Below are 13,079 nucleotides of genomic sequence, written 5' to 3'. Positions count from 1 at the left end.
CCACTCCATATCATGAGGGTGAGTAAATAAGATAATTTTAATTATTGGGTGAACTATCCCTTTAACCATGGCCAGAGATTAAGAGGGCTGGCTTGTGGCAAAAGTTCCCCCAAAAGTGACAAAAATGCCCCTGAAATTGAAATTGTGGGGGCAAAAAAAAAATCATCCGATATAGTTATTAATATTGTGTTATAAGCTTATTTATTTGTTATTATCACAGAAAATATTATTTGATGTTGATTTAATTTTACTGGTAGGTCATAATATATATTCTCAGTCTAATTATTCAAATTCAGAACTTATTTGAATATATGAATGACACAGAATATTATATATACATATATACAATATCAGCCACAACATTAAAACCGCCTGTCTAATATTGTGTAGGTTCCCCTTGTGCTGCAAAAATAGCACCAACCAGCATCTCAGAACAGCATTCTGATATTCTTTTCTTCGCACCACAATTGTACAGAGCGGTTATCTGAGTGACCGTAGACTTTGTCAGTTCAAACCAGTCTGGCCATTCTCTGTTGACCTCTCTAATCAACAAGGCATTTCCATCCACAGAACTGCCGCTCACTGGATGTTTTTGTGTTTGGCACCATTCTGAGTAAATTCTAGAGACTGTTGTGTGTAAAAATCCCAGGAGATCAGCAGTTACAGAAATACTCAAACCAGCCCATCTGGCAACAATCATCCATACGATTATCTAAATCAAATCAAATCACTTTATTGTCACACGACCATATACACAAGTGCAACAGATAAGATTAATAAAGTGCAGTGCTGATATATTGTTTATGAGAGATCAAGTGTTCAAAAGTCTGATTGCTTGGGGGAAGAAGCTGTCATGTAGTTGGCTGATGCGGGTCCTGATGCCTGCGTGACAGCTTCTTCCCCCAAGCAATCAGACTTTTTCATGTGGCAGCAGTGCATAAAATTATGCAGATATCGGTCAGGAGATTGTTGGTGCTAGATGGGCTGGTTTGAGTATTTCTGTAAATGCCATCTACTGATTTTTTTATTTTTACGCTCAACCGTCTCTAGAATTTAATCTGAGTGGTGCCAAAAACAAAAAAAAAACATCCAGTGAGCGACAGTTCTATGTACAGAAATTATTTGTTGATGAGAGTGGTCAACCGAAAATGGCCAGACTGGTTTGAACTGACAAAGTCTACGGCAACTCAAATAATATCTCTGTACAATTGTGTTGAGAAGAAAAGCATCTCAGAACACTATTCTGAGATGTGGGTTGCCGCTGTTTTGGAGGCATGAGGGGAACCTACACAATATTAGGCAGGTGGTTTTAAAGTTGTGGCTGATCGGTGTATATACAGTTGAAGTCAGAAGTTTAAATACACATTAGCCAAATACATTTAAACTTAGTTTTTCACAATTCCTGACATTTAATCGTAGAAAACATTCCCTATCAATTAGGATCACTACTTTATTTTAAGAATGTGAAATGTCAGAATAATAGTAGAGAGAATTATATATTTCAACTTTAATTTCTTTCATCATATTCCCAGTGGGTCAGAAGTTTACATGTTTTACAAGTTTAATATTTGGTAGTATTGCCTTTAAATTGTTTAACTTGGGTCAAATGTTTAGTGTAGCCTTCCACAAGCTTCTCACAATAAGTTGCTGGAATTTTAGCCCATTCCTCCAGACAGAACTGGTGTATCTGAGTCATGTTTGTAGGCTTCCTTGCTTGCACATGCTTTTTCTGTGCTGCCCACATATTTTCTAAGGATTGAGGTCAGGGCTTTGTGATGCCCACTCCAGTACCTTGACTTTGTTGTCCTTAAGCTATTTTGCCACTAATTTGGAGGTATGCTTGGGGTCATTGTCCATTTGGAAGACCTATTTGTGACCGAGCTTTAACTTCCTGGCTGATGTCTTGAGATTGTCGTGTCAATATATCCACATAATTTTACTTTCTCATGATGCAATTTATTTTGTGAAGTGCAACAGTCCCTCCTGCAGCAAAGCACCCCACAACAGGATGCTGCCACCCCCATGCTTCACGGTTAGGATGATGATCATCAGGTTGCAAGCCTCACCCTTTTTCTTTAAGAACCAGACTTGTGGGGGTCCACAATTATTTTTTCTGAGGTCTTGGATGATTTATTTTTATTTTCCCATGATGTCAAGCAAAGAGGCACTGGGTTTGAAAGTAGGCCTTAAAATACATCAGGTACAACTCCAATTCAGTACACCTCCTATAAGAAGCAAATTGTCTAAAGGCTTGACATAAATTTCAGGATGCTTAAAGGCACAGTTAACTTTGTGTATGTAAACTTGTGACCCACTGGAATTGTGATATAGTCAATTAAATGTAAAGCAATCTGTCTGTAAACAATTGTTGGAAAATTACTCATGCCATGCACAAAGTACATGTCCTAAACAACATGCCAAAACTATAGTTTGCTAATATGCAATATGTGGAGTGGTTAAAAATAAGTTTTAATGATTTCAACCTATGTGTATGTAAACTTCTGGCTTCAGCTGTATATATATATCCCTTATAAACATTAGAAATGCCCCTGAAAATGAAATCCAGGGAGAAATTATTGCCCCTATATGAAAAAGTTTGTTTCTGACATTGAGCTGAACCCTGAGACTGAGACATACAAATTTTAAAACTTTAATAGTTACTACCCTGAGAAAGACATACATTAGTGACATTTAAATTAAATGACATACATCACTTTATTACATGATTATCCAAACTGGAGATGAGAAAAGATGAATTACATCTATCTTAAAAAGATCTTATATGTTTTTGTAGACAATAAACATTAACCTATAAAAGTAGAGTAATACTTGAAACTACAGACAAAAAAATAATTGTGGTAAACCTATATACAATAGTCCTGGCTTGAATCAGGTATCTTAATTATTTATACATACAATAAAATGTACTATATACAACTGATATATACAAGTATTTATACATGCATAAATATAAATAATGTAGTTATTTAGTAATAATGTAGTTTTGAATCGTTGCTATGAATTAGCCTCATGTCAACAGAATTAATTGTCAGTTGTGTATTCCTTTTGCTTCATTCTGAATCAATGCATTTTTCTCCCGATGAGTGCCGTTTGCTAAAGTGGTGCTGCGTCTTTCCAGACTGGTTCTGCTCTTATCAATCTCTCGACGTGTCTTGGTCTCAAATGCATTCATTGGTAATATCTGAGTGGAACTGATGGACATCTCTGTCTGGACACCTTTATGAATTACAGGCTTTTGTCCAGGTCTCTGAGGAATGGCAGGCAGTGACAGCTGTTCCCTCTGCGCCTTCTTATCTTCCCATAATTTCAGAAGCCGTCGCTGATTGTTTGTCATGTCCTTCAGATTTTGTTGGAGTGACTGAACTTGGTCCTCCAGCAGAGTCTTTGAGGTCACGGTGTTGGCCAGTTCTGAAGTCAGTTCATCAATTGTCAAACTTAATTTCCCTGATTTTTCAACCAGTGAATCACATTCCTTCTCCTTTTCATGCAACTCGCTGATTATGTCCTTGGTGGTTTTACCATGAAATTTTGGACTGGACTCCAAACCAATTTCAGCCCGTAGGACTTTCACCTGTTTGCGCAGCTCCTTGTTGTCCAAAGTCAATTGCTTCAATTTCTGTTTGAGAGCTTCGGTTGACCTAATTCTAGATTCATATTGTCTCAGTTTTTCCCTCATCAAATTCTCCCGGTGCAAAGCATCGTCTCTTTCCTTTCTACACTTTTCCAACAGCTTCAGAGTTTCGTACTTAGAGACCTTTTCCATTTTCACAGCCATCTTGCAGTCTTAAATCTTATATTGAAAATGCTTGATCCTTGTTGATGGTTGAAGCCTTTTTAAATAAGTTTTCCATGTGAGGTCAAGTTGAGTAATTCAAATAATGGCAACAGATATCCTCCCATGCATTCAAAAGTGATAAAAAAATAAAGTCACATTTCAAATTTTTAATCCACCGGTTCAAGGAAAACTGTGCGCCACAGTGACTTGCGAAGCTGGCATTGCTCCACAGAGGTTTTCGTTAGGCAGCCAGCATCAGTGTAACTCTAAGCTAAGGCTAGAATGACCATTAATTAGGACACACCACACATTGGCACAGTTTCAAGTGACACAATTTTCACATCGATTTTGTTAATTTGGAAAATGTAGCTAAGCCATTTCATAATACTGGTGCCAACTTTTAAAAAATAATTTATCTAATTAAAATGAATGTGATGGATAAAGGTTAAAAGTGCACTGCTGATGGCACTCTGAGATACATGAAACGGTGCACTGTATCAGATCCTGACATCAAAGACAACATAGATTTTATCTAAGACAATATACCTTTGTTCCTTTTATCTTGATGGGGCAGAAAAGGAAATTCTATGATCTCCACCAAAACCATGTGGCTATCACTATCACCATCAATCCCTGAGACATTATCTGGGGAAAAAAGCCCTATGCGCTTAGCATATGCTCACCACTACCCATTAGTCTATGTTTGTGTGCATGTAAAAAACAAAGAAAACTACTAAATATTTATTACAAAGTAATATCTTGAAACACTGTTAACAATTAATTGGTCTAGGCATTGTACAGTATCTACATGTACAGGCACATATCTAAATACAAATCTCTCATAAAATACACAGTGTACACAAGTATATATATATATATATATATATATATATATATATATATAAGGGCTGTCGATTTTACGTGTTAATTCCATGCGATTAATTTTATAAAAAAATAATAATTTATGCAATTAATCGCAATGCCCCTGGACCATATTAAGGAAGATTCCTGAGAAATGCAAGCTTGTAGTACCACCTGTTTACTCCAGAGGGCAGTAAGTGAAACTTCAGCTGTATGGGCAACACGCTTCAATACAACTATCCAGCAGCAGCACAACACAAACATGCATTACATTCTTGCATTCAAAACACTTGATGGAGCACAAATTCAAACTAAGAGATCTCAAGATGCGTTCTAAGAATTAGATATTTAACTTGACACAGTGACCTAAAAATATATTTTTATGACGCAACACACCCGAGACGCTACACAAGCATGTCTGACGCAGGTGTGACGGGTCCTTAAACAAGCCCTCATAATAAATCTCAAACTGACAAATTCACTTGTGAAATGGATTGCTATGAACTGTATGCCAATGATTGACTTATGTTCAATAATAATGATGAACTCTTCTGCCACAAGAATGTAATGCATTTTAATTATCTGAATATTTTCTATTTTTTATATATATATATAATAATATATATATATATTTAATATTTAAAGATAACTATGTATAATTATTTTATCATTATATATTGAATTATTATATGAGGGATTTCTCAGCAAATATTGTATATGCGATTAAATGCGATTAATCTTGATTAATTAATCGGGACATCATGTAATTAATTCGATAAAAAATTTATTAATCAATATATATATATATATATATATATATATATATAAAACAACGCCAAAACAGCACCAACCCGAATCTTAGAACAGCATTCTGAGATGTTATTCTTCTCAGCACAATTGTACAGAGCGGTTATCTGAATTACCGTAGACTTTGTCAGTTCAAACCAGTCTGGCCATTCTCTGTTGACCTCTCTTACCAACAAGGCGTTTCAGTCCACAGAACTGCCGCTCACTGGATGTTTTTTGTTTTTGGCACCATTCTGAGTAAATTCTAGAGACTGTTGTGTGTGAAAATCCCAGGAGATCAGCATTTACAGAAATACTCCAACCAGCCCATCTGGCACCAACACAAAACAGTAAATTTACTCAGAATGGTGCCAAAAACAAAAAACATCCAGTGAGCGGCAGTTCTGTGGATTCAAGTGTATGTACACGTTCCCAAAGGAGAGTGATCCTTTTGAAAACCATCTCAAACTCAATTATCACATAAATATTTAAACCACAGCTATATACATATCCTCTACTCAGTAACACTACAGTAACATGTGTCTTTAACTGTTGCAACATGTAGATGACTATCTAGAGTTTACTCTGCTCACACACATGCACAAAAATGTGTCAAAATTAGACAATTACCTTCACACAAGACCCTAAGAAGTAGTGAATTCCAGACAACCCACAAGCCCATTATCAAGATATCTGATTCTCTCTAATAAGGCAAGAAGAGAAGCAGCAATTACAGGAGAATAACAATGGCTTGAGGAGCAGAGATTATGTACAGGAAGTCTTGTCTCAAGTGTTAACATGTTGAAAAATCTTGTCAATTGCAATGTCTTATTTTTACATCAGCAACTATAATCAAATGACCGCTGAAGTGCTTGCATAGCCATTCACACATGTTTATACCATTTCAGTGCCACACAACTGAAGTCTTGTATTTTCCCTCAGCTCTATTTCAGTTTGCCTTTGTGGGTGATTAAGTGTTGGTCGTTCTCAGTGACTCAATGTGATCCTCTGGTAGATCCGTCTCATTTGTACTGAAAAAGTATGCCTTCCAGAGAGAAAAGGGAGAGACGGCACAAATCTTTCAGACTTTGACAGCACTTTTGTTCTTTAAACTCCACTAACATTGCATTCACTAATTAAATGAATGTAATTGATGGCATATGATAGCCATAAGGATATGGTTCTGCTCACCTACTGGCATGTTTCCAGACCAGTCAATGACTATTGCCAGTGTTTCCAAGAACACACACCTCTACTGGGAGAACACATTTGACACCAACAACTTTGATCCTTTAACGCTGCAGGAAACACTGCCAATTCTGATAAGCTACAAGCTTGAGTGTTTCAAAGACCCTGTAGCAGTTTTACAGCACTCAATTGTTGAATATTTTGTCAAGTCAATTTCAAACTGGAAGCTAAATAAATGCAAACTTTAACATGAATGATTCAGTTTGAAACAGTAGATACATGTAGTATTTCTTGTTGTAAATATTTGTATAGTAGATACTGTATATGTAGTAGATTAGTTGACATTAATATAATATATATTTTGGATAAATTGTAAGAGCTGTCAATACAGTGAAAATGCTAATGCTCAAAATAATTTAATGTTTTGAGTAGGGAAACATTAAATCATACAAATTAGTTCAAATAAATTAACCTTGATGCATATTTAGAACTTTCTCTTTCTGTTGAATTCATGAAACGTACACCTTTTTAGTAACCTGAATTGTTTAATGTTTTGAGTTTAATGAAAGTGTCTCTTTAAATTCACAGGAACATAAATTTAACTGAAACTGGGAAGGGGCTTTTTATTTCCCAGCATGCTTTACATGGCACTCGACAGGGAGAATAAATGTAAAAATTAAGTGTTATATAGCATGTCTTTGTGTAAGATGAATGTAAAGGGAGATGCTTGTTTGTGTTTAATGTTTTGTTGTGTTGTTTAGAAGAGTTGGTGAATATTGGAGCTTGAGATTAGATTGAGGACACAATATTAGATCATTCTTCAGTATAATGATGTACTTGGTAAGCAATTGCTGTTCAGTGCATGGTTTATTCAATATACATTGATTACATTGCTAACATTCACTGTACTGGTTTGTTCTAACTAGTACTAGCAAGCTAGGTTCCCTCTACTTGACATATTTAAGTTGAGCCTACATGGTGATTTTAAATTCAGCCAAATTTTAAGAAATTTAAAGTGAAGAACCATTAAAATTAATATGTTGGCTTATTCTATATTTCAAGTTAAGAAACAAATCAACACGCATGAGTAGATCAAAATCTGACTGTTCTGCTTACTTAAACTTGTATTTTAATAAACGTAAAAATAAAATGTGTTTGAGTTCTGTTAACTTATTTGGGTTTACAATGTAGATAATTTTAGAGTTAATTACTTGATTTCCAGATGAATTAATCACATATACTGTATCAATATTTGCTGAGAAAGGCTCATTTAAAATAAATAATACATAATAATTCAAGTAAATGTAATTACAATAGCCTATACTGTTATATAATAAATATAATATTGCAGATATTCACCTTGAATATATTGTATTACTGTAGCAGATGAGAAAAGTATTGATTAGACTGTACAAAAAGTGGCTTTAGTAGTCAATATATTGTTTGTTTTACTCACATATAATTGAACATAAACCTATCACTGGCCTACAGTCCACATCAATCCATTTGGGTTTGTCAATCTGTCCAGGGTAGACTTAAAGGGATAGTTCACCCAAACATTTAAATTATCTCATGATTTACTCACTCTCATGACATCCCAGATGCATTATGTTTTTTCTTCTCCAGAACACAAATGAAGATTTTTAGAGGACTATCTCAGCTCTGTAGATCAATACAATGCAAGTGAATGGTGATCAGAAGGTCCAAAAAGGACATAAAGGCAGCATAAATTAATCCATATGACTCCAGTGTTTAAATCAATTGACCAGCCCCAACTACTGAATGTGAAAGTCACTTCCGCACCAGAATGTAAAAGTGAAAGTGAAGTTAATTTTTGGGTGAACTATAACTTTATGTTCTCACAGGACACGTTCTTGTGTTCCTTCTGCACTGTCTGCAGTGCCCTCCACTAATATTGGCACGCTTGGTACATAGGAGCAAAAATTGCTGTGAAAAAAATTCTTTATTGTTTATCCTTTTGATCTTTCATTCAAAATATTCACAAAAATCTTTTTTTTAGATGGGGGCTCATAATTACATAAATATTTTTCTCCAAAACCCATTTGCCACAACTATTGGCACTCATAGAAATTATTTTCTTTGTAAAATATATCTTAAGTATATTCCCATTCACATTTTTTTTTTTTTTATTAAAACACCTGGGTGACTAGGAACATAAAATTGTTCAGCCATGACTTCCTGTTTAACATAAATATGAGGTAACATATAGGACAAATTCCCTTAGTCGTCCATCACAATGGGTAAGACCAAAGAATATAGTTATGATGTGCGGCAAAAGGTTATTGAGCTTCACAAAATGGGAAGTGGCTAAAAGAAAATAGCTTAATAGCTAAAATGCCAATTTCCACCATCAGGGCAATAAATAAGAAGTGCCAATCAACTGGAGATGTTACAAATCGGCCTGGAAGAGGACATGTGTCTTTATTGTCTTCACGCACAGTGAGCAGGATGGTTCGAGTGGCCAAAGAATCTCCAAGGATCACAGCTGGAGAATTGCAGAAATTAGTTGGGTCTTGGGGTCAGATAGTCTCCAAATCTACAATCAGACGTCACCTACATCACCACAAGTTGTTTGGGAGGGTTTCAAGAAAATGGCCTCTACTCTCATCCAACAACAAACTCAAGCATCTTTAGTTTTCCAGACACAACTGGAACTTTAAATTGGACCTGGTTCTATGGCCAGATAATACAAAAATAGATCTTTTTGGCAGCAAACATCAGAGATGGATTTGGCGCACATAGAGAGGAAGCCATATGGAAAAGTACATCAAGCCCACAGTTAAATATAGTGGGGGATCTTTAATGTTGTGGGGCTGTTTTTCTGTCAGAGGTCCTGGACATCTTGTTCGGATATATTGCATCATGGACTCTGTCAACTACCAACAGATAAACAAAATCTAAACCTGACTGCCTCTTCCAGAAACCTTAAAATGGGCCGTGGTTGGATCTTCCAGCAGGGCAATGATCCAAAACACACATCAAAATTAACACAAAAGGGCAATTCTTAGACTATGGGCACTTTCATGTCCTTTGATCATATTTTATAAAAACATTTCATTTTGAAAAATTCACACTTTCATAGTTAACTTTACAATGAAAGTACGTTAGGAACTTTTTACCGGTAGTCTACGATGATTTTTTCACCTTTTTAAACATCATTATAGATGCAAATATTGCTGTTTTGTGCTTGTCCCACACCCAGACTTCTGATCTTCAATAATGAAAAAGAAGTGTAAAAAAATTATTTATCTATTTTTTTAAAATATGACTGAATAAAGTATCAGTAAAATAATCAAAACCTAATTGTGGTATTTAAGGTCAGACAACTATTAATGTGATTTTATATTCAAAATGTAGTTGTCCCACAGTATTGCCGTCATTTCCACCACAACGCTGTAATGTCCCTTTAAAAAGTTTTTTTGAAACATTGTTTGGGTAGTTTCTATGGAGATGAACAATGACATCACAGCACATGTCTGACATGGAGGAGATTTTGAATTTCTTCACCAACTTGAAGAAGAAAACTCAAGGTAAATATTGCTTGAAATGAAAATATTTTTATTGTATGTCATTTCCAAACATGGCGTAACATCAACTGAGTTTGTAAATAAATAGATTTTTTAACATAAATAGATGTATTTTGCATGCATGCAATGCTAGCTATCAATTCATAGCTAATCTGTAATACTAGCTTGGATTTTTTACAAAATACTGCAGGATTGTCATTTCCACCACCGTCATTTCCAACACATTACCTTCTTGGGTGGAAATGACAAAGGTGAGGTGGAAATGACATTTATGCTTACAAGCTGCAATTCATAGATTGTGTGGCTACATATGTATATTTTATTTATTGAAATTTACAATGCTAATGTATTTATTCAAATATATATTTGTTGAAATGCCTTTTCATCTATTTTTAAGATGCCGTGGAAGTCAACTGCTGAAAGGTCTCAGTCCTATAGGGACAGATTAAAAGAGGACCCTGTCAAATATGAAGAGCGACTGAAGAGAGACAGGGAGAGATACATGAGGAAAAAAGAAAGAGGGGTTGTAAAGCCAATTGCAGATTTGTCAAAGCGAGAACAACGCAAAAGAAGGAGACAATGGAGAACAAATCAAAGGAATTATCGGGAGAAGATGAACAAAGCTCATAAGGTACAGGCCTACCTTTCTACCACTACACCACCAAACTCTCCAGATTTTGTGCAGCCAGAACATGATGTTGATCCACCTGCCACACCACCCTCACCCCAACGTTTAAGTCAAAAACAAAGGGGAAGGAAAAAGGTTCTAAGAAACCGTTCAAAGTTTATGCAGCATTGTATAAAAGCAATGCTAAGCTTGGGAAGGCTCTGCAGAAGGTCGAGAGGTACCGCAAACGGTATGACCGATTAATGAAGAAAGTGAAGCAGGCTGACTCCCCAAATGCCAAGTCAAAAAAGCAGATGACAACACCACCACACACTCTAAGAAGAACTTTGGTTTTCCATAATGCTCTTCTTGCTGAGCTGAGAGACAGATATGAAAATCTGTCCTCCGAGAGAGAAAAACAACTTATTTCGAAGATAATGGCAGGAAAGATCCTCAAGAAGTATCGCATACTGAAAATGGCTCTCTCACACACATATCGTCTGGTCACCATAATTGCCCTCTGGACAAACCTCCATGCGTACCTCTCTCTCTTTCTCTCTCTCTCTCTCTCTCTCTCTCTCTCTCTCTCAATCTCTCATGCACACACAGCCCTTGTGATCAAGATGCTTTACAGTTCATGTTATGATATAGTTTAAGGTGTCTTTTAAATGTTCTCTTCAGAACAGTGTTCATCTAAGAGACTGATTAGAATTTTACAATACCAAACTCACTCACACACAGTGTGTGCATGCTCAAGATGCTTTATAGTTCATGTTACAATGCATTGGCATGACTAAAGTTTAGTTTTTTTTTTTTTTAAGAATTCCAAAATTCAAAACTGTTCATCTAACCAATTAGAATGTTACAATGTTACAATTTTACAATCACAAGTTATGTGTAACTTACATTTTTCATGTGACTATTTGTGGTTAAAGTTGTTTACAGTAAGACTGTAAATGTTCATCTGGTTATGGAACCAAACAGACTAATGAGACTAAAGATTTGTTGGAATTGTCTGCTTCAGAAGGTTTCAAATAAATGTCTTCTGTTTTTCTACATGGACGTCCATTCATTGTCATTTCCACACCACCCAGTCATTTCCACCACCTTGTATGTTTTTTGAAAATATTTACAAAACTCTAATCACTCATTAAAAACTTCTGCATAGTTTATGGGCTAATGGTCCACTTAATGTAATAACACAAGTAGTTATTTTTCTGAAATGTATCTAACCAATCCAATATTATATTTCAGGTTGTGGTGGATGTAAGCTTTGTGTTTGGGCCTCATGACAATTCATCCATCCATCGTCAACCGCTTATCCTGTGTACAGGGTCGCGGGGGGCTGGAGCCTATCCCAGCTCCTCATGACAATTAATTTACTTAATCCACAAATCTATGGTAATTGCAATATAGGTATAAACTGGTAAAACTATGTGTGAAAGTGGTCTTACACTGTTAAGAAATTATGTATATCATAATATTTGTAAATAATAATCAAATATTTACATGTGATGGAAATGACATTTGTTCAGTGCGGATCGGAAAACATGTCAAAAAACACCAATTTGTCTTATAATGTAAGTGTGTTCTCTTATGGATCATTAAACTAGACTAGTTATATTTAACTGTTAGATTGTGAAAATTTTGATTTGAACACTTTTTTTCCCCCCTCAAGTTCACAAGGCTAAAAGTGCCTGTAGTTGAAGAACCACCCAAAAATGGTTCACTGACCATATTTTGAATGAAAAGATCAAAAGGATAAACAATACATATTTTTTTTGCTCATATTATCAAGGGTGCCAATATTAGTGGAGGACATTGAAAGTACATATGCGTCATACAGACACCTTAGGAGCATCTCACTGGATTTCAGCATATTAAACATCCCGTTTTTAGTCAAGTTAAAAATAAATTGAAACTTTGAAAATCGTGTGTCAAGACAGATCTAGCTGTCAAGAACAATTCTTGTGTGGCTGTGCTACTTGTGAGGTTTGTTGAGGCTTAATTTATTATGTGTAAAAATTAATTAAAATATACCTTGCAACCAACTGCAAGTAGGACGTGAAGAATCACATGGCAGACGTAATTGCAATTCTAATCCATGGTTTATTGTCCCTGATGGCTGGCCAGAATGTCATTACCAGCACAAATCCTGAGAGACACAAAGCTACCACAATGGAGCACCACCTCAACTTTTCACTTGGTATTATCCATAGTATCTGTTAGGGCTGCACAATTAATCGAAATATAAATCGAAACCGCGATATGACCTTGTGCGATTATTAAATGG

General features: G+C 35.6%; 1 protein-coding gene across 1 annotated transcript; it reads right to left on the bottom strand.

Annotated features, from left to right (window-relative positions):
- Window positions 1-3,049: 3,049 nt before the first annotated feature.
- Window positions 3,050-3,796, bottom strand: LOC127645680 (uncharacterized). The gene has a single exon (XM_052129360.1). The coding sequence runs from the start codon at window positions 3,794-3,796 to the stop codon at window positions 3,050-3,052; it is 747 nt and encodes a 248-aa protein (XP_051985320.1).
- Between the last annotated feature and the right edge of the window lie 9,283 nt (window positions 3,797-13,079).

This window comes from Xyrauchen texanus, chromosome 6 (genome assembly GCF_025860055.1).
Source record: "Xyrauchen texanus isolate HMW12.3.18 chromosome 6, RBS_HiC_50CHRs, whole genome shotgun sequence".
Classification (NCBI taxonomy): domain Eukaryota; kingdom Metazoa; phylum Chordata; class Actinopteri; order Cypriniformes; family Catostomidae; genus Xyrauchen; species Xyrauchen texanus.
The sequence above is the reverse complement of the archived record's forward strand: the minus strand, read 5'-3'. Positions and strand labels throughout refer to the sequence as shown.

Bases quoted from the DNA above. Each gene is read 5' to 3' on its own strand.
- LOC127645680 (XM_052129360.1), bottom strand. From the start codon at position 3,796: ATGGCTGTGAAAATGGAAAAGGTCTCTAAGTACGAAACTCTGAAGCTG.